At 39.7% G+C, this 23,399-nt stretch overlaps 1 protein-coding gene across 1 annotated transcript; it reads left to right on the forward strand.

The window, feature by feature from the left end:
- Positions 1–17,252: 17,252 nt before the first annotated feature.
- SCG2 (secretogranin II) lies at positions 17,253–22,708 on the forward strand. The gene is made up of 2 exons (XM_017641241.3): positions 17,253–17,390; positions 20,341–22,708. The coding sequence occupies exon 2, from the start codon at positions 20,354–20,356 to the stop codon at positions 22,214–22,216; it is 1,863 nt and encodes a 620-aa protein (XP_017496730.3). The 5' UTR covers positions 17,253–17,390; positions 20,341–20,353; the 3' UTR covers positions 22,217–22,708.
- Positions 22,709–23,399: the final 691 nt, after the last annotated feature.

Here is a 23,399-nt window from a genome sequence, read left to right on the forward strand (position 1 = left end):
AAAACAGCTATATGGGCCAATGAAATACAATGGAGAGCTAAGAAACAGCTCCATGAATATATAGAACTTTGGATACAATAAATGGGGTACCACCAGTCAATGGGGGATTGAGAGATGGTTGGGAAAAGTGGCTCACTGTATGGAGGTAAATACAACTGGATTTCTACTAATACCACAGCTAAAGGGATTAAAGACCTAAATGCAAGTAGCAAAACTATAACCTTAATAGTAAAAATAAAATAAAATACCTTCAGAAGTAAGCAAAAAAATTTAACTAACATCTGGAATGACTTCCTTAGGATTAAAGATGATACATTTAATGACATCCGAATTAAGGATTTCTGTTCAACAAGACACTATAAAGAAAGTTAATAGATGGCAGAATGGGATAAGATAGTTGCAATGTCTAAAACTGGCAAGGAATGAATATCCAGTCTACAAAACAGCAAATATGAAAGAAAAAGAGGCAAAGGGAATAAATAAGACAGTTTAACCAAAGAGGAAATCCAAAAGGCCATCGAGCATATGGAGGGTTGCTCATTCTCATTAGTAATCAGATAAATGCAAATTAAATTAACAAGTTATCACTTTACACGTTTTAGTTTGGCAAAAGTGGGAGGCTGGAAAATACCAAAGGGTTGGCCAGGATGGGAATGTGAGAATAGAGGAGCTCTCAAGAGCTTCTGGAAAGCAATCTGTCCCTTAGAAAAACAAGGAGAAATGCGTAGGATGTCTTCTGCAGTGTTGCTTGCAATGATGAAGAGTTGGAAGCAACCAGAGCATTCATCAGTGGCACGTGGCCAGGTAAGGTGTGGCCATTCATCCTGCACACTTTAGGTGCAGCCAAACCATAGAGGCATAGTGATGAGTGAAAAAAAGTTCAGGAAACTGAAGGAGGCATCTAACACAATAAGATCTACATAAATTAAAAATACACACACAAAACACAACAAAGTCCTTTTTGCAAGAACACAAGCCAAAAAGATGCACATTAACACATTAGGATGCTTGCCTATGGGGAGGTGGTTAGGACTGGGGAATGGGAGTGGAGAATGGGGATAAAAGGGAATTTTTTAAAACTTGCCTTCCAGAGAGGCAAGCTACTTAATTGGGTTTAGAAGGAGGATCATTTGAAGCGATGCTTTCAGGCTGTCAATTAAGAAACAACAGGCAAGGTGTTTGTATGCGTCAGGTCCCCAGGCTCATCATCTCCGAGGCTGGAAATAGAAACTGCAGCTTGGGAGCCTGCCTCCCACAGATGGGGTCAGAGGTGCTGGATGCTGGGCTTCTAATTGGACATGCTGTGTCAGAGAGCGGGGCGGAGGCTCCCAACACAATGCACAGGATGTATGTTTAGTCTCCATGACGCATTTTAAAAAGAAAGTGAGAAACAGCAGTGACACCCTTGTATCCTGTGATTAAGCCCTGGGAGTGGGCTATCAGTGCTGTTATTTTACAGTTACAGCTCTGTCAAGCATCAAGCAGATTGTGTTCTTAAATGCCCTTGGGCGTCAATGGACATATTTCCAGAAACACTCTGCAATGTTGTAAGGGTGTGCTGAGAACACAGATGCCTTCTTTCAGACAAATATTAAAAGTAAACTCCTATTGTAATCAATAATTCTGTATTATGAACTTCAAAGTTGCTAAGAGACTAGAGCTAACATAGCTAAGGATGATAAGCATATTGCAATATATAAATAATAAAAAATACTGTACACCTTAAGTTACACAATGTTATATGTTAATCATAATACAATAAAAGTTAAATTAAAAAACACATACACACACACACACACACACACACATAGAGTAAATTCCTGACCACTTACGGCTTTCTCCTTGGCAAGGAGGAGCCCCCATTTCCCACCCTCTCGGTCACTTACCATCCTCCTGTTACCCAGGTGGCAGAGAACCTCAGGTGAAGCAAGTAGCCTGTAGAGGCTCATTCAGGGTGGAACGTATTGAAATGTTGACTGACCAGTCAGTTTGACCATCTCTCTCTAGGCCTCCAGACCCACTCAGCAAGTCATTGATGCCTTTAATCTATATACCACTGACTCAGACCTCGTTGAGCTTCTCTCTCCAACTGATGAGCCCTGGAACTGGCCCTACTGCCACTCAGCTGGTATCCCCTCTGTCTCAGAGAGGTTCTGGGTACCCACCTAGATTCAGGTGTCAGTCCCCATGACTGGCTGTGTCATCCTGGTCATCAGCGAAGGTCCTTCCTGTGTAATTCTGCTAGTTCTTCTCTTGGGGATGGGGATATTTGCTCTTTTTTTTTTTTTAGAGCATCACTCAAGAGCTAGATCTTGGGATAGAAAAATAAACACAGCAGATATGGCACCTTCTCTCAGTGGCTCTGATGGTAGGTTCCTAACTGTCCAGTCCTGGCCCTGGGGTGATTTAGTGCAGGGGCACTGCTGACTTTGTGTGTAAGTGTTTGATAAAGGAGATAGGGAATTGTAGGCTCTGGATTGGTTGGTTTCTGTATTAAAAGCATGCTTGCAAGGGAATTGTTTACTATCTCTAGAAACTAGCTGGTCCTGGAAGGGGCAGGCTGTCCTAGACCAAGGCCTCAAATGCCAAGAATACAGAAAATAAGATAGACTCAATAGAGTAAGTACTTGGGTTTTTGAGAGTCTGTAAAAAAAGGAGCCTTCTTTAACCTGGAGTATCGGGATGGCTTCCATTAGGAAATGATGAGTCAAGTGAAGGCCACAGACTGAGAGGAAGTTAACCAGGAGGGGCTAGGAGCCGAGCTCCACATTTAGGAAATGGCACGTGCAAGGGTCCTGGAATGGTAGAAATCCCTGGGGGACTGAGGAACAGAAAAGCAGGACTAGAGCGGAAGGAGGTGGAGCTGAGGAGACTGTACCCTGATGGGTGAGCAGGTTAGGGACCGAGGTGTCATCTGAGAGTAGTGACAAGGCCCTGAAGGCTTTTGTAAGAAGGCGGTGGTCAAGGACCCATGCCCCACCTGTGCGGTCGGGCTCTCACACCTGACCTGGCAGCAGCAGAGCCCTCTTCTGGGTGCTGGGCCCTGTTGCTCTCCCTCTAGCTACTAGGATCGCCACCAGGGCTGCCACATTCCCTGTTTGGAATATCACTGCTCTCTCCCTACTCCACCCAGCAGATGGAACTTCCCAGCAGCTGCCCAGCCAGGCCTGCGCTTGCCCCTCCTGGCTGCCTTCCTGCACAACCTGAGCCAGTCCCTTCGCTCAAATCTTCCCCCCTTAGCTCATATAGCCACCATCTCAGCAAAGGAAAGGACATTCTAGTGGGGTTTACTTTGGTCATATTTGCCAAAAAAATTGAAGGACTTAATGAAAAGTGGCTCATCTGTCAGGAAAAGTACTCTTTCCTCCTAAGACACCCCAGCTAATGAATGAGAGATTAGTATGCAGAGGAGCGCAGAGCTGAAGTCAGGCTGGCTTTTTCCGGTTAAAAATGCACAAATAACAAGTCAGCAAGGCCTAATGCAGTTAGATGCGAAACCAAATTTGGAACAATTAGGTGTAAGGCAAATAGCTCCGTGTGTCCAATTGTGAAGTTGGGGGAGAACAATCCCACAGCGGTCTTGAGATTCAGTTTTCATTCGTTGAGTTCTGCGTCAACGTGCAGAAGCAACCTGATCTTTTACATCTGGTTCACTTGCCTTTCCGACCTGATTTGTTTTATTTAAGTCTTCTCTGGGTACTTCCAGTTTATGCACTTTGTTAGAATAAAAAACAAAACAACTGGAAAGGGCGCGAATGGACGGCAGGCAGTGGAGGAGAGCGATTCGGAGTGGCAGGTTACAGGTCTCCCACTTGGTGCATTAGCAGCGGGAGCTGCAGCTCCGCCGAGGCTGGTCCTGCTGCCTGGGCTGGAGGAGCCTGGGAGAGTCCGGCAGTGCGCTTCTGCTAGTTTAATACTGGTAAGTTTAAACCTAAGTCATGCAGTGGAAGGAATACCGGGCTTGGAGACCGAGGACCACATTCGAATATGTTCACACACATTCCACCTGTGCGACTTTGGGCAAAGGAACTGAGATTTTCTCTTTCCTTCTCTGTAGAATGAGAGAATTGATCTAAATGACTTCGTTTGCAGGGCCTGAGGATGGGTTCCTACCGTAGAGCCTCCTTCGCAGGACGTGGTAAGGGTCTTTTTAAGCTGATGTAATTACCCCGCCCCTAACCCTCCAACCTCACCTACTTCTGGAAGCCCTTCGTTAAAGGCTGTGGCTTGAGGTTAAAATGTTCTCATTAAAATGCCAATTAATTCTCCACACAGCTGTTTCAGTAGTTTTCCTTGTGTTGTCATTTCCTTTCTCTACTTAGAAAGTGACAATAATGAAAGCCAAGCCCCTTCGTCTGGCATTCCAAGGTCTTCAGGGGACTCCCTGGCTTTGTTCTGTGCTACAGGCAGTGCCGGGGATGCCAGGAGACAGACGTATGGGAGCGTGGTTAGGAGGCAGGGTGTGTGTGTCGGGGGGTCTGGTTGGGGGCAGGGTGTGTGGGGGGCGTGGTTAGGAGGCAGCATGTGTGTGTGTGGTGGTTTAGGAGGTGGTGTGTGGGGGCGTGGTTAGCAAGGCAAAACGTCCTGGGGTTGCCTAGCTTCTTCCCTTAACAAGTGTCTGAGTTTGGTGAATTTACGAGATCCTTTGTACCGTCATTTTCCTTCTCTGTGAAGTGGGAATAATAAGTGTACCTATCTCATAAAATCATTCTAAGTATTAAGAATGATAATTTATTTAAAACAGCCCTGTGCCTGGAGCAAGGTAAACATTTAATGAACGTTGGCTGTTGCACTCCCACAGATCTATTTGCTGCCCACCCTGCACCTCGCTCATTCCTTTCTCTCAGTAGAGCACGCACTCACCTCATCTTTTTTCTACCTGAAATCTTTCTTTAAGGCCCTCTTCAGATGCCACCATACCCGCAAAGGCTTTCTTGAGCTTTTGAGAGAACTAGTGATTCCTGGTCCCTCTTGGTCCTTTCCTTGTGTTTCTCCTGAGAGAAACATTCTGTTTTATCTAACAATAATGTGTGGATGAGGGTCTTCTACCCACCTCCGGGCACCCACCCTCACACCCCGGGCACCCAACCTCACACCCATTCACTAGCCTGTGGGCTCTAAGAGGGCAGGGTAGACAGCTCATTCCTTCCTGAATAATTCAATCAGTTCAATAAATATTTGATGAATCAGCAAATGACTGAGTGAAGGCATGAGTTCAAGGTTACTCAAATAGCGCTTTCTACCATTATTACAGATTGGTTCTATCAGAGAGCAGGGCTTCAAGAAACATAATTTGGGTGCTCATGGAAGGCTAATGTGTGAGGTTTGCCTTTCAGCCACGGAAGGACAGGCCTCTGTGGGACCAAAGAAGGTGAAGGGCCCCCAAACAAGTACTACTTGCATTTTCTATGTTTTAAAATAAGCCCCATGGCTTTGGTTTGAGTTGATGGCGAGAAGTAATTACATGAGAGATGATGAATAGACAGACACAAACCAAAGTGAATCTGAATGTAGCAAGGCCCACATCCATCTTGCTGGATTTTTATCTCTCGTTTGAATCCCCGGAGTAATGGTGGCTCTTAAAGGAGGGAATTGCTTCCAATGAAGATTCATGGGGAGCAGAGGGTGGGGGGCTGAGGGAAGTAACAGTCACCAGGCAGCCTGGCAGCCTGTGTAAGATCCAATCATACAAAACTGGGTTCCAGCAATCCCCAATTAAAGTTAGGTTTGTTCAGTGGGGATTTTATCTATTTAAAAGATGTTTCCCAAATCCTCAAGTCTAAATTTATTTCACTTAACCAGTCGCGTTTTCATATGGGATAAACCATGAGAGAGAGTGAAAGCGGTACTCTCAATACTAACGGGCTGAGGGTTGTGCTGCATTCTGCAAATTCCATAGTGGACCTAATTTGGAACCAAGAACTGGATCCATCACATTCTGAGGCATTGGTGTATGGTGAATAGGTCCTACTTTACCTTTTCTCATCCCACAATTCCTGAAAAGTGGTTATTTTAGTGTCTTCTTGTGACTGCTTGATAAAACCAATGAGACGCTCTTTTCAAGTCCCACAAACCAGGATCTCCTGATAATAGAGAAGATGTTGGCCTCTGGCAAGTCCCCTACTTGTTCTTAAAATAGACCCATTCTGTTATTAGGTTTAGTATCTTTGGGTTCAGGAGACACAACTAACCCTTGGGACGTGCGCAGCTGTGGGGAGAGAGGCTCTGGACCCAGAGAAAAGGCTCCAGTACAGCTAAGTATCCTGTGGTCAAGCGCCGGATGTGGGAGCAGCCTGCCCTTTGGACAACTGAAGAAAGCTCTGTGTAAAAATCCAGACTACCCGGGAAGCTGAGGCAAAGCAAATGCTTCTATTCTTCTCCTGACCTGTTCCATCCATATTAGACAGCCAAGTTCAGAGCTTCCCTGTTACCTGAAATCTGCAGCCTTCCTATACAGAATTAATCAAGATCTCTCTGTACCCACTGCTCCTGGTGTACACATTTATCATAGCCCAATGCATTTAGGCGTGTATAGATGTTTTCCACCAAAGCCATTTCCCCCACTAGACTCTACATGGGCAGCCCCTGATACTTGACAATGCAATGCTTGACACAAAGAAAATAGCCAATTAATGTTTGTCAATAATTATAGTACTATATGTATTGAATGCTTATTGCTCTGGTTGAATTCACACAAACCCCTACGAGATACCTACTGTTATGATTTCTATTTTATGTAGGAGGAAGCAGAGACACAAAGAGAATAACCTGATCAGGCCTCCGCAGCTAGTGACAGTGGTAAGGTTCAAACCCAGGCAGTCTGGCGCCAGAACTTGCCCATTAACTGCTTTCTTTCCTCTTAATAGATGGATGATTCTTGACTGGACTAAGATGAAGTAATGAAGCATAGTTCAGAAGGAAGGAATTCACCATTGTAGAAGAGAAAGAGAATTTATCTCCTTGGCTTTCATCACTATTGTTAAAAGACCCCAAATCCTACTGCAGCTGATGGAGCCAGACACAGGCAATTTAGAGATTTCAGAGTTGAAGTCAGGAAATAAATGCATAGAAGGGACTCTGCAAAGTCTCATTGGCTCAGAGCCCTAATAAGCTCAGCAGCTAAGATGGCTGGGAGCCTACGAAGGGCAGTCATTTTGGGGTTTGCTCGTGAGACCCCTGGTTCCTCTGAAACGCGCCGGCTGCTGGCCAGCTTGCCCCGCAGCACTCTCTCAGGCATCCTGACATTTCAGTCTTGGACCCGAGCCTCTTTAGGACAGAGACAGGCCTGACTGTAACGAATGGCTGCACCTCTGTGAATGCACAGTGTGCACATTGCTTCCACTGGGCCCTTGGTGCAGAGCTGGGCGGAGATACTGATGATTAAACCGTGAACCTGGCCTTGGGCTGAGGAGGCGGCGGCGAGGGCCTGCAATGAGGTGTTCACTCTCATTCATAGCTGCTGCCGACTCACCGAGCCTCTCAGCCCCCAGGCAGCGTGACTCACGTCTTATTATTCCCTCCAGCCTGTGTGTGCCGACTTTAAATCCTCCCGTCTGACGCCACGCTGCCAGGCTGCAGTCAAGGCAGCGAGCGGCAGAAGCGCCTCCCAGGAACACCTCTGTCTCCGTTGGCTGGAGAGGGGAACTTGCTTTCCAGCTGTTCAGCAGACACTGTTTTTTCCCTTCATGCTACACAAACCTTTCTTGTTACTTCTCTTCATTCTAATTAAGGGGAGACTGCAAATGCACTGTCCTGCAGAGACGTCTGGAAATCAGTTCTAATCATACAGGTATAAGGGAAATTATTTTTTTAGCTTGGTTACAATTTTAAACTTCAGGTATGGCAAACCCGGTTTCAGTGAATTCCCAGGGACTGGAAAGTGAATAATAATCAGGCTGCACATAGCAGATTACCTCAACTTTGCTGAGTATTTCTACAGCTATTGTGTAATTGGATCCTTGCAGCAACTCTCTGGGTACCCTCATTTGGCAAAAGAAGAAACTGAGGCCCAGAGAGGTTAAGTAATTTGCCTGAGACCCCACAGCTACACTGAAGCCCAGTGTTCTGCCTTCTGCATTGTATACCTGCTGCCTGTTGAATTTGTTCTGAGGCAAATTTTACTGGAGAGCTAATGCATTAAAAAAAAAATGTTTGGCCATTGAATGTAGCATTCTTGGAGATGGGAAGAAGAGGAGAGAGATGTGACTATACAACCAATAGTTCTGGACCCCAAAATGAGGATTTTTTTTTAGTCCCACTCAAGGTTAAACTAAAAATGTAACTCACAATTAAAAAAAAATTAGCCATTTGAAGACTTTTTTAATCTCTTTTTCTAAGCATTATCTCTATTATTATTTTCTTAATACATTTTTTTATATTGAGTCTATTGTTTAGTCTAAATAAAAGGAGGTTGTATCACTGCCTCAACTTGAGAATTTTATCACCTATATAAATAGGAAGCAACCCCCAAACCATAAATTAAGTAAAAATATAAAGATGTTAATACATTTCTGGTTATATCCTGCAGCCTGCAGAAAGCTCTGAGCTTAAGGCCAAAAAAGGAAGATCTTCAAGTGTCAGAAAAATGTTAAATATGTACTAGCCTCCAACTGAAATGTTCTTTTTTATATAACTAGAAAAATTGTACAAGAAATAAATTTCAGACTATGTAATTCAATGTTATTTAATACCATCTCTACACCTGGCATAAAATCACTTCCAATAGTGCTGTGGATATGTTTTCTTTTGGGAAACATAGATGTGTCTGACTGACTTTCTGAGAATAGCAGCCCCCAGGGAAAAGCAGGATGAGACCCTCATTGCCTGCGCACCCCCTTTCTTCTCTAGTTAAGACCATGCCTCTAAGGCTTTAGTCGTTCAAGTTATAGTAATATTCCAACCCAGTTGATTTCAATATTTGTATCAGTCAACAAACAATCCCCCAAACCAACTGCTTATAACAACTTTATTTCTTGTTCACACTACCTGCCCATGAAAGGTCTAGAAGGTAATTTTGCACATTGCAGTCAGTCACTCAGGGACAAGGCTGTGGAGCAGCCACCATCTCAAACTTTGCCTATTGCCAAGAGAAGGGAAAGTGAACTCTGCTATGTCCACTTTCAACACATGGTGCCAGCCAATCACAAAAGTCCAAGAAGTGTAATTCTATCATATGCCCAGGAGAAAGCAGAATCAGAAATATTTAGTGAATAGTGCTAAGAGCTACACCAAAATTTTAAGCTCGTATACTCACTTGAGCATCTGTTACAGCTCTGGAGCTGCCAGATTAAAAAAAGACACTATAATACATCAATATTTGTATTCCATGTCATGGGACTCAGTGGAACTCAGGTTAAAAACCTATGTTCTAGTGAATAGAGTAACTGCTTGCAAGGGCTGGGGAATAATTAAGGAAGGTTTTGCTGACGAGATGAATCAACTAAAAATTTTTAAAGTGTCAAAATGGTGGAGAAGAGGGTAGACCATTTTCCTATTAAGAATGTTGTGGATGAAGATGAGCCTGAGGATACTGATTATATCCTCTGGTAGACAGATTTGTATAACTGAAATTGAAAAGCCAGGGATTTGGGACTGGAGAGGAATGGGAGAGCATTAAGGGGAAAAAAGAAAATTAATGAAAGCCCTTGAGCATATAGAAAATTAATCAGGTTGGTATCAGTTTAACAAGAGAGACTCATAATCAGAAAAAGTTGAAAGATAATTTGCTACTGTGTTTTTAAGGATCAAGCCCCATGGTTTGCACTTAGTAGGCAATTTTTGTAAATTGAGTGTCATATTTTTAATTCAACACCCCATTCAGTCAACAGTATTTTCTGAGTGCTGGCTCAGATTAGAAATAGAAATTACCTCCCTTAAAGTGCCAGTAACTAACTTCCTGGAGGAAAAAGATAAGGATGGAAGGAGATCAGTGATAAACACTGGAGAGGTTGGAAAGAGATTTTTAGAAAGACCAAACACAAGGGGATGAGAAGAGGCTGTGAGAATGGATAAAAAAGAAAGGAGCAACCGGGAAGAATTAGCAATGGGTAGGGAAGGAAAGGGGTGAGGGCGTGGCAAGGGAGAAAGTGCAGGAATGAGCTGAGGAGACTGTATTCCCTGGTTGGCACTGAGGGTTAGAGACTATAATTGACCATGTGAGGGCACTGAGGAAGTGGTAAGTGATTGGGAGGGAATGTGGCCAGCTTGGGTCTTGATATGTTTATTTTTAGATGTATTAATTTTAAGGTTGGTTTGAATGGCTTTTTGTTGTAGGGTGAAAAAAACAAAACAAGATCCTTGACCCAGTGTCCTCAAAGAGATTACAGAGAGTGACCTAAAAGCCTCACAAATAAATGCTACAATGGTGGTAAGTACTAACCAGGAGAGAAATGTGGTCCATGAGAGAATATTCTGGAGAGAATTTGCTGTGTCAGGAAAGTCAGAGAAGGTTTCCCTGAGGAAATGGTGACTGCGCTTCCTTTGAATTAAGAGGTTGACTGGAAAAGCATGCAGGGTGGAGTTGGGGAGACTTTCTTGTAGAACAATTGGGATGAAGGATGTCCACTGTGAGTTAGGTGCTCCTTGAAAGTCTTAAAATAAGCCAAAGAATATGCTTTGGAGGTGGGGCCCAGAACCATTGTTCATGAAGAAAACCTAAGAGAACTGTTTTACTTAGAAAAAGAAGATTGGCTGGGGAGGCATGATTCTGGTTATAAGGAAGTGAACTGAGACTAGTTCCATGCATCCCTAGAGCACAGAATTGGATCCACAGTGAAGCCCACAAGGGGTCATACTTCAGACCAATGTGAAGGAAAATCCCAAACTTTGAGAATAAGTTGTCCAAAGATGGATCAGGTGGCACTGGATGGTAATCAGTTTCTTTTCATTGGATGCCTTCAAGTATATGCTAGAAGGCTGCCAGGAATGTGATCAAGTAGATAGCAATAGATTAAATAAGAGCAGATGACTTTTTTATATGCTTTTCCAATCATAACAATCTGTGGGCTAGTTGCCACTCAGACAAAGCCATCTATCTATATTTATACAAGAATCAGCTTTTAAAATGAAATCCTTATAAGTTGTGGAAGAGATGTTCTTAACAAATATCAATAGCATTTCCATAACAGGAATAGATAGTGGGCTGGTGAGTGAGTCCCTAGGAAAGTTGTAGGAAAAGGTCAAAAGTATTTACAATTGAATTTGATTTTATGCTTAATGAAGTTTCAATAAGAGAAAAATTTAAAGATAATGTGAAAAAGAAAAATTAATGTTTCATTATGTTATCTAAGAAAGGCATGGCCATACCATATATTTTGAGGAGCTAGGAAATCAAATTCCTAAAGTATTGATGTGACTTGTTAAGTAGTCACATTTTACATGTGATACATTGAAATGGCCCTGGAGTCACTGGTTCCAATTCTAAGCCCTATAGGCAGTAATACTGGGGCAATTTTATTAACCCATATGTTTGAAGCTGCTTAGGTAACTTCTCCAAATACTCTCATAGAGGACGCATGGTGCAGATGCATTTCATCCTGCTAATGTTTACTTGTGAGGGCCTCGATCTCCAAGCACTTCAGAATTATTAAGGGACCGCAAAAAAGGGGATGGTCAAAACAAAACTATAAATTAGTCAATCATGTCTCTCTTTGTTGTTTTTTCACTTCATTTTTTGTCATACTTTCCCCATTGTCAGGGTTCTTATCTCTGTTTTGGAGTCTTTGTTCTGGCCCTTGAGGATTCTCAGGGTCCACCCAATAGCTCTTCTCTCAGGCTTGCTTTCCTAGGCTGTAACTCTGTGGTCATCAAACCTTAGCATCCATCACCATTACCAGGAAGGGTTTTAGGGTGCCCCTACCCCCCCAACTGCTAGGGCCCATCAGGTGGGGTCTTGGAATTTGCATTATCTACAACTATCCAGGTGATGCTAATATTGTTGGGACTACACATTCTTCAGTTCAAAGTAATTTGATGATTTGATTTGTGCACTAATTCCTGGACTCCATCAAAAATTCCAAGAGAAATAATTGCCTGTGATGTGAAATACAGGCAGAGTGGCTGGATTTGCTGAGGATAGGTTTTAGATTGGGAAGCCTTTTCCAGCTCCCTACTTCATATTATACATGCAGAAGTGATATATTCATTTTACCAAAATAGCACTCTAAAATCCCTACAAAGGCTAAGTGAACTGTGGGAGTCATCTGGTGAGTCAGTGGGAGCCCTGGACGTAAAATGCTTAAGTTAACCAGGAAGATGCTAAACCTTGACCTTGAAGGCTCTCCTGCATCTCCCTAGGCTTCTGACCGAAAGAAGGGGTAGAAATGTGTAGTTGGGTTATTTCCAAACAGAGATATTCTTATTAAAATATTTGCATGTAAATACTGAAAACATTGATTCACAAAACAATTATGCTAGGATAATCTGAAAGATTGAGACATTCAGTGTTGTTTTAAGCAAAGTAATTAGCTTCTAGCTCACAAACTTCTTTCTCTGAAAACCCATTGAGGGAGCAGATGCTCAAACATGCATGGTATTAAATTAAGAGAATGGTACTTTCTTTTCCTTCAAGAACCAGATGGTTCCAGAATCCAAAGGCAATGGAGAAGAAAGCCAAAATTTATTTATTTTAAGTGGTTCTCATTGAGGGTTTATGAGAAAGATCACATTTTAGTACCTAGTAGACACATGTAAAATTTCACAAATGCAAATTTCACAGTCAATTGCCTTTTCACAAAGAGGCAATGTGCAAAGGTTATAAAGAACCTTAAAGGTTATCTGTCTATTTAGGGCCAGTAGTAATGTGATATCTTGGTAAGAGGAAAAAAAAATTACAAGGAATAAACAAATACTGGAATTATAGATTGCTTATTTTTCTTTATGTGCAGTTTCAAAGTTTAACTCAAATACCAGGAAAATATTTTATAAAACAAAGGAAAGATTAGAAAAATATACAGTGCTCCTATTGTGAAAGAACATTTTCCTTTAAAAAAAAACTAAACATAATTTGCTAACAATGCCTGAAGCTCAAATGAATAAAGGTTGTTCATTTGCATAAGGACACTCTCAGAGGATTAAAAAATTCCAAGAGGGAATGTGTGGAGCTTTGGCAGTAGGAATGAGAAAAATATTAACTCAGTTCGATACAACATATTGTTGGCCAGCCATTATATCCAAGATCCTGGGCTAAGCATGAGGGTACAATGGTAGAAAACAGAGTTTCTGCATCCTAGAACTAGTGGATTTTGTCTGGGAAACTGGGTAGTTACAGAATTAAGTGTATCCAGTTTCTGATTTATATGTTCTTTGACCAGCAACTTGTCAGGCTCTGCCTTTGCAAGTGAAGAGGAAAAACATTTCATTCTTCTTTGATGGTGAGTTTTTTTAAAAAAATCATCTTATGACAGGAACATTTATTAACAAGAAAGTGCACCATAACTAAAAGAAAGGAGTTTAATTAAGTTTTGGAAGCAACACATCAGGGAGCTAAAGAGTAAATGAGGAGTATAAAAGGGAAAAGGGAAAAGAAAGGAAGGGAGGCAGATAGGTGGGGACTGACAATGAAAAGTAGCCCAAGCCTAGAAGGGCCAGGGGAAGACAGTGTAGACCACCTCCTGCATCCCTCCCCACCCCCCATCCTCAAATGCTAGTGGACCTCAGGTCATACATGCTGCTGACTGAACTCCTCCCGCAGAGTCTTAGTCCTCCAAGAAATAGAAGGATGAGGGTGGGAGCCAGAGACAGGAAAGGATATGAGAGAAAGTGGAGAAAGAAGACACATTGACCTTCTGGGTGTTAATTGCTTTCATATAAATTGAAATGAAATGAGAAGTGTAATGGAGTGGAAGAAAGATACACTTCAAATTGAAGGATTACTAAAGTAGGAGATTGCTTGTACAGATGACAGAAAAATAAAAATCTGGTCTAAATGAAATATGAAAATTGAATAACAAATGAAATGACCAAGATTTAAGAAAATCTGATCATAAAAACAAATTAGCCCATTCCAATTACTTGGATTTAAATTGTGAATGATTAGCTTGATCTTAGCAGCACCACGGTAAAGATGCAAGCTAATGTAGTAAAAACCATTATCATACATGGTACATTATTATTTTGAAAATGTCAAAGATACAGAGATTTGTTTCTTGGAGGCAATGATAGTTGGCAATTGAGACCTAACAGAAAATTAAAATTTTGTAAGGAATTTAAAAAATGACCTTATCTCAGGCTTGTGATAAAAAGATTTATAGGTTATATTTAATATATTATACATGCTCTGAAAGCAGAGCATGTTATATTATATATAATGTATTATACATTCACATCAACAGAAAGTTTGCTTTCTCTCTACATATTGCATTTAAACTTCTTCTCCAAATGGATTTCTATTAGAAAAAATGGTTCCTTTTAGAACAAATAGCTACTAGCAAAAAATTAATGATTTTTAGAGTCATGTTAAATATAACTGACTGAAGAATCTGTAAAACACAGTCTGCTGGTGAATGGAATTTTCCAAATTAAATAACTACTCTCTTGTTTGGGAGGTATTATACTATGCCTCGTGGAACCAAGGAAGTAGTCCAGTGTTGACTCTTGCTTTCCGTTTTTGGTGCCCCAAATAGGAAGCAGTCTGGGTCTATGCCATCTATGCAGCAATAAGGAAAAGCAATTAGGACAACCCCTGAGGGTTTTTGCCAAAATGACTGCATTCTAGACTTGGATCTTTAATGGTTGGATCCATGCCATATTTATTTCTATATTCCTATCACTTAGCAGAGTGGATAAGTCAGTCTTTGTTATGGATATATCTTTGGAAAGAACTAGATTCAAATCCTATCTCTTATGAGCAAGGAAACAGTGGCCAACTTATTTCTATTTCAATTTCTTCAAAATGGACATAAAAATAACTCTCCATTTTGGTTGTCATGAGGATTAAATTAGGTTTCTGAAGTTCTAAGTACAGTGCTGGGAACATAGTGGAACTCAAGAAATGATAGGTATTTATCATAGCACAATATAGTAAGCAGACTTCAGTTACCCACATATGGCTCATCACTCTACCTGTACCTTTAGTTGATGGAGCCAGTCTATCCCAGCAGCTGCTTCCTGACATCTCACTTCTTATGATGTTTGAGTTTTTATATGTATTATGGATGGTTAAAGACATTCCAGAACAGAGGTTAATTTAGGGGCCTTAGAAAAGCCATAGCTTCAGGTCCTTGCCAAAAAAAACCCAAAAAAAGTTCTTGTCCACATAGCCTGGACAAGACTGAGAACCTTGAGGGCTGTTGAGACCTAACTGAACCAATTCAACTCTTTAAGAATAACCTTGTGGAATTTTCTGGGGCTGTGTTAATACTGGTTATTTCAACTGCCTGCATAGAACTAATGGAAAGCAAAGTAGGTCAAACTCAGAGTACTAGCTGGGCCTTTGTTAAGATTTAACAAAATGTTATCATATGTGTAAAGCTAACGAAGATATCAGTTATTGAGATGGTGTTGCTAAGATGGTGCTTGAGAAATGAGATTTGTTCACTCGGGCCTCTTCAACCTAATACTTGATCATGCTCTAAAAACCCATTATGAGGACCTGAAGATATTGGATGAATTACCCATAGAACTCCAAACGGAGCCTTTATGAGTTCCATGTCAACCCATGGTTGATGGACTCCCAGTCATTTAGAAAAATCAAGTATCTTCACCAGGAGAGCAAAGAGGGAGAATCAAATGCCATTTTCCCCAAGATTGTTTTTTTCCTAAGGAATTGAACTATTTCTATTTCCTTGAGGAGTTTAAGAGTACTGTGGTTTACCTATTATCATTAGAAATTATTTTAATAAAACCTGATAATGAGCAATCTCAGCTCAGGCTTATTTTTTTAAGAGGCTTTTTTCCCCTGGAATTTTCCCTCAAATTCCTTAGTTGAACTACGTGGCTCTCCACAATGCTCCCCCAACACTGCTGGCTAACCTCTTTTTTTTTTGTGCTTTCCAATTTATACCAAAATAGCCTATTTGTCATCCCCACTAAAGGAACCTCAAAATCTATGTCATCTGTCTATCTACTTATCTAACATAATTATGTTTATATATGTATCTAAATATATCATATGTATCTATATTGTTCATCTTCATATCTGGCACTTAGGCATTACAACTTACTGAAGGGATAAACCAGTGGCCGACTATGTAACAGAGGCATAAAGGGATCTTATATAACAAGATTATTTTGCATATTTAAAATATGTTTCAAAATATATAGTTTTTAGTAAATTCATATTTTTAATTAAGGTTAAAAATTTAGGCTTATATAAATTATGAAAATATATAATCAAGTTACCTGGCAAAGCAAAGCAATGGTCAGGCATTACAAATCTAGAGTGTTGGGAATTTATTATTTCCTGTATTGGTCACATTTTTGTAAGGTATTCAATTCATCTGATTCAGCAGGAGAAGGAAACTATTTATAGTATGACTTCCTCTCAATTTCAGATGAATTACCATTACATATGTGTCACATTTTTCTCTGACAGTGAAAGAATGTGTTTTCTTAATGGAAGTATTTTCATTACCACTCAACTTCTGAGCTTCCCTGTTTGAGATAAGATATTGTAAAAGACACCAACAGAATATCAATCATAATGATAATATGATAGTATAGATTCATCAAGTACTAGACCTGAAATCTTAGGGATACCTCCATCAAAATTATATTGAACCTCTAAAGCAAAATTCCAATTGTTAGTGCCCTGAAGTTTACTCTCATATAAAAAGAGAAAACTTTTTTATTCAAATAAATATGAGTTAAAAACAATGTTGCTTTTGGAGATGATGTGAAATATGACTTTTCATAACCATAATGTGTCTTCTGTTCCTCTTGGAGCATACTAGGGAATGATGATTTAATTTCTTTGTAAGCAATGAAGAAGAAAAAATTTCTTGTCTGTAGAGGTTTCTTATAATGACGATATCAGCAACAAGATACCCATATCAAAAGATATTAGAACATAAATGAGATTATGTTGCAATTAGCCATGTCTGTCTGACAGATTTCTTTCTAAGGGAAATTGTACAGAGCGTTTTGTCAAGCCTCAAGGATTTTGATAAAAGAAAAAAGAAAACTGCAGTTTTTGTCACAAAAAGGCAGGTGGCGTAAGCATGCAGCATTTTTTTAAAAATATAAAGTAATTATTTTCTCTTGGGTTCTTTGAAAAAGCTCGCGTGTGCTCTGGTTTGTGGCTGATCCCGGTGACGTCAGTGTGGCAGTGCGGAGTCAGGCGGCGGCAGCTCGCTATAAACCGAGGAGCTGTCCGGGTGCTGAAACGGCCCGAGCAGCTCACCCGGTGGACGGGGAGGAACATGCTGTGAACCTTCTCTGCTATATAAAAAAGGGTAAGACTACTTTTCTCTTCTGTTTACTGGAAAGTTCTAAATTGTGTGTTCTACCCTTGAGTGCTAGCTGAGAAGAAAAAGACCACGTAGCAAGCTTATGTATCTATAGAATAACTGAAGTGCAACCTGCTGCTCATTAGCCAAAACAAGGACATTTGTATGTATATGTATGATTGAATCTATGCTTTATACCACTTGCTGTTGGATATTTATTAACCATAATGCTATTTACATAACCATGTATAAGAAGCGAGAAAAAGTTAAGGACTTTAGTGTCAAAAACATATTAACATAAACTTAATCAAGCCTGATATTTTGTTTCTTTCCTTAATTTATTGTTTCTTCTCTTAAAAACCAGATGCAAAGCCAGGATTATAATTTGTATACTTAATGTTCTTAACAGTAGGTTTCCAATGATTCAAAGGCTGTAAACACATTAGTCACAGAGACAACTGATTTTGGAACTAGTTTTTTTTTTTTCTTTGACATTTATCTTTCAAGAGCTCAAAATTAATTAATTATATAAAATAATTTTCTGACTTGGTATACTCAGAAAGGCTTATATTATTATTTCCTAATTTTAGTCTCAGAAAACTAAAATTAGAATGATCCTCAACAGAGGCTTCTTTCTTTATTTAGGGTGAAATCTTATCTAGGGTTATATGTTGGATGTGATCATGAATTACAGAAAGATGATAATTTTGAATACATGAAAAAAGCATTCATAACTGTATAAGCTATTATTATTATTATGCTTTGATTGAAAGAGGTTGTACAATATTTTGCTAAAGATTTTGAATGGGACAAGTGTTTTCTTTTTCTGTATCCTAACCAGTTGAATTGCTCAAATTAGATATATCCATTTGCATTTTTCAATGCTCCAGTTTAATTTCAATAGAAAAGACATTTTAACTTGTGAGGCTTTAGTTCAAACCCTATACAAGATATTAGAGCTGTTGAAACCATTTTCACTACTTAGAAGAGATGATGCCTGGGAAAGAAAACATGAATCTTACTCAAAGGCAAAAACTGTGTCATCCGAAATGAACCTTATAAATGACCAAAGGGTAGAGCTTGTGAGGCTGTGGTATAAATAACTGCAGTTATTTCTGCCCCAAATCCACATCAAAGCCCACCTATAAGATAATGATTTTAAAGATAAGCACATAACTAATATGTTAAGAATATTTCAGAATAATGGTTTCAAAGAAAATATGTTCACTAAGGTTCTTAAAATTACTGTTTCAAATGCCAGCATTTAAAACAGATTACCAAAGCTAAATTAACCCTGAAATAATATAAAGAAGAATATGTGCTGTATTTTTATTTAAACCTAAGAATTCATGAATAAAATTTCTTACAATGGTACTATAACACTGATTCATAGTAAATGTTTTAGAAGTTTTCTCTGACATACCTGTAGAGATTTTTGTTTTGGTAAATTAAGTAATCTGGTTAATTGGAATCATTTAAGTAAACTCAAGCATCTATACTAGAGAAATTTCGACAGCTACACCATTTTTAGGCTCTAAAAACTGAAATATTACCTCAATATTAATATGATCTACTGAACAATGATATTTTCTACACTTGATATCTAAACTAATAGAAAATTGTACCAACACAGTTTAGCTTATATATCACAAAACCGTGACCCAGGTAAGATATCATGAACAAATTTATAAACTTCCTTTATCTTTTTAAATTTTATTTGCAACCAAATTGCAAGTATTAAAATAGTTATTTTTCAATGTTAGCAATGTCAAATGTAAAACGTAAAAACTAATCTCCTTGCTAATTCATATGTGAGATTATAAGGCATTGGAGAAAAAAGTGAATGAAGACTTTCAAGTAGGAAGAATTCAACACATCTTCTGTGTTTATCAAAATTGGAAGTTACATAGTGGTTATTTGAAGATTTTGTGAGTCATTTGAGATTTCACAGGTCCACTCCAAAATAGGCACAGACATAAGTCATGCTGAATCTGAACACTCGCAAGTTCAGAAATAGATTGGTTTAGGATTCTTATGTTCTCTCTGTAGCATCTGTTATTATTTACTATACACTCTTGAGGGCTGATGAAAAATGTAACCATGATTGCATTTTGCAAAATGGTCACAATAAAATTATTAGAGGAAATATGGGGCATATTTTAAAACAGTTTTATTATTTTAGTATGTTTAGACAGAAAGAAACTTCAGTGGGTTAGCCTACTAGCTTGAACCTGAGAAAAGCCATGTTCTGGAGGTTACTGATGTATAGAACTTCCAGAATTGATAACTGGATTTGGTGTCAGAGTGAGAACAAGTTATTTCAAAAAATGTGTGTGAATGGGTCCCATCCACAAAGTAATTCAGTATGATTGATATTAATATGCTGTATCAATTCATTATATATAATAATGTCACTGTTGCTGTTTCTATAACAAAATTAGATGGACAATTCAGTAAGTAAACAATGTGTTTTTTTAAATTAAGCCTTAAGGGAATTATTTAGAGTGTTTTATGTATGTGGGTATCTGTGTGTACATACATGTTTTAAATTAAGCTGCTTAATTTTTATTGATGATTTCAATAGGAATGCTGTACAAGATAATTGAAACTCATCTTGAAGTCATTATTAAAGAAAATCAATGCATATCAAAAGACAAACTACATGTTTTATAAATTACAAAAAAAAATTTGAGAAGCCTCATATCAGTGTTCTGTTATTATTTTAGCCAAGTGAATGCCATGCAAATTTGATGCAAATGAGTAACAATTTTACTAGATTCCTGTGTTTGGCTTGTGAGGATTGTGTAGGAAATACTTATGGGTTTTAAAAAGAGTCAGACTAAATTTAATATGAAATAATCTCTGCTCTGTGTTTTCCCTCAGCAATTGCTAATTCTTTTGCTATACTGTCTTCTAGTCTTTCATTTGTGTTAACTCCTATTTTCTATGCTTTAAGGACATCTTCAAACATGGCAGAAGCTAAGACTCACCGACTTGGAGCAGCCCTGTCTCTCATACCTTTAATTTTCCTCATCTCTGGGGATGAAGCAGCTTCATTTCAGCGAAACCAGATGCTTCAGAAAGAACCAGACCTCAGATTGGAAAATGTCCAAAGGTTTCCCAGTCCTGAAATGATCAGAGCTTTGGAATACATAGAAAAGCTCCGACAACAAGCTCACAAGGAAGAAAGCAGCCCAGACTATAATCCCTACCAAGGTGTCTCTGTTCCTCTTCAGAAAAAAGAAAATGGTGATGAAAGTCACTTGCCAGAAAGTTCAAAGGATTCCCTGAGTGAAGATGAGTGGATGAAGATAATTCTTGAAGCATTGAGACAGGCTGAAAATCATCAGCCTCAGTCTGCACCAAAAGAAAACAAGCCCTATGGCTTGAATTCAGAAAAGAACTTTCCAATGGACATGCCTGATGATTATGAGACTCAACAGTGGCCAGAGAGAAAGTTCAAGCACATGCAGTTTCCTCCCATGTATGAAGAGAATTCCAGAGACAACCCCTTTAAACGCACAAATGAAATAGTAGAGGAACAATATACTCCTCAAAGTCTTGCTACACTGGAATCTGTCTTCCAGGAGCTCGGAAAACTGGCAGGACCAAACAACCAGAAGCGTGAGAGGGTTGATGAGGAGCAGAAACTTTACACAGATGATGAAGATGATATCTACAAGGCTAATAACATCGCCTATGAAGACGTGGTTGGGGGAGAAGATTGGAACCCAGTCGAGGAAAAAGTAGAGAGTCAAACTCAGGAAGAGGTAAGAGACAGCAAAGAGAATATAGAAAAAAATGAACAAATCAATGATGAAGTGAAGCGTTCTGGGCATCTGGGCCTCCAGGATGAAGATCTTCAGAAAGAGAGTAAAGACCAACTTTCAGATGATGTCTCCAAAGTAATCGCCTACCTGAAAAGGTTAGTGAATGCTGCAGGAAGTGGGAGGTCACAGAATGGGCAAAATGGGGAAGGAGCAACCAGGCTTTTGGAGAAACCACTTGATGCTCGGTCTATTTACCAGCTGATTGAAATCTCCAGGAATTTACAGATACCCCCTGAAGACTTAATTGACATGCTCAAAACTGGAGAGAAGCCAAATGGATCAGTGGAACCAGAACAGGAACTTGACCTTCCCATTGACCTAGATGATATTTCAGAGGGTGATTTAGATCGCCCAGATCTGTTCCAAAATAAAATGCTCTCTAAGAATGGCTACCCTAAAACACCCGGTCGTGCTTTGACAGAGGCCCTACCAGATGGGCTCAGTGTTGAGGACATTTTAAATCTTTTAGGGGTGGAGAGTGCAGCAAATCAAAAGCCTCCATATTTTCCCAGTCAGTATAGCCAAGAGAAGCCTCTGCCAAGACTCCCCTATAATCCTGGAAGATCTAGAGCAAACCGGCTTCCCAAAGGTGCCTGGATGCCAGATGTTGAAAACAGACAAACAGCCTATGAAAACCTGAATGACAAGGATCAAGAATTAGGAGAGTACTTGGCCAGGATGTTAGTTAAATACCCTGAGATCATGAATTCAAACCAGGTGAAGCGAGTTCCCAGTCAAGTCTCATCTGAAGATGACCTACAGGAAGAGGACCAAATCGAGCAGGCCATCAAAGAGCGTTTACACCAAGGGAGCTCTCAGGAGACTGATAAACTGACCTCGGTAAGCAAAAGGCTCCCCGTGGGACCCCCAAAGAATGAAGACACCCCAGACAGACAGTACTTGGATGAAGATCTGTTAATGAAAGTGCTGGAATACCTCAACCAAGAAAAGGCAGACAAAGGAAGGGAGCACATTGCTAAGAGAGCAATGGAAAATATGTAAGCCACTTTCATTTCATCGCCTTGCTTCCATCCCTCCACCCCAAGCTCACCCATTGTTACTCTTTAGTGTGTTGACTTCTCTCCTGTTAACACTGTAATATCTTTAAATGATGTACAGGCAGATGGTTCCATTTCACTGGGGTGTCTGCTTCACTTACCCTGAGCCGTTCTCTTGTGTATGGATATGTGTAAATGTTATGACTTCTGGATAAAAAAAAATTAATCCTATTCCTTATTCAAGAAAGTTATGTGATAGTGTTTAATAGTGTATCTAATGGTTGTGACATTGTTGGTGTTCAATATGATAAAGAGTGTCCTATAATTCTCTTGGAAGTTTTTAATATTTATTGAATTATTTTGTTAATGTCTGTAGAGTTTTGTGAAGGTACTGGAGTAAAAAATAAAATAAAGCATTATAAATATATAGTTTTATTTATAAGGCCTTCTCTATTGTGTATTTTATTGTTGATTAATAAATGTTATTTCTGGATAACTGTGGACTCTTCATTCTGGAAAACCAGAGATAATGATTGTGGAGCAAACAGTATGGAGCCGAAAGAGAAAATCATTACCTTCCACAGCCAGCCCAGGTAAGAAAAAGGAATTGTAACTATATGATCATGCTATATGCTGGAGAGGTCCGAATATTTGTGCATCTTAAAGCTGGGCCTCCAGAAGGCACATGACTTAATGCTGGTCTAAGGTGTTTGTCATATATGTGATTTATGGAATAAGCCTTTTGTTGTCACATTAGTATACTTTTACCCTTGATTCATATAAATAAAAGCATTTAAGTCTTCCATACCCTTAACCAGCACTGGAAAAGAAAAAAGAGTACAAAGGGCAATCAGAAATGACTACAGACTTGGAAGTAACCTGCATGTTTCCAGGTCACCCTGTCCCTAGAGGAGGAGGCTGATGCCTCTTTTGAAAGATTTGAGAGGGGTTAAAGGACGCCCCCCCAGCTGCCAGGTAAGTGAATGGGCATAGGAGCAGTGGGATACACCAGCTGCCTCTCTTGCCCTAGTGCTAGAATCCGGAGTGTGCATTAGGCTGGGCATAACCGTTAAAGTGTATATCACCTGCGGAGGAGGGGGAGCTGGTATCCACAGCCTGACTTGTCAGCAGAGAATCAACAACAGCAAAATCAACAGCAGCTTAAGAAAATAGATACAACAAAGAAA

The sequence above is a fragment of the Manis javanica genome, chromosome 12, assembly GCF_040802235.1.
Source record: "Manis javanica isolate MJ-LG chromosome 12, MJ_LKY, whole genome shotgun sequence".
Classification (NCBI taxonomy): domain Eukaryota; kingdom Metazoa; phylum Chordata; class Mammalia; order Pholidota; family Manidae; genus Manis; species Manis javanica.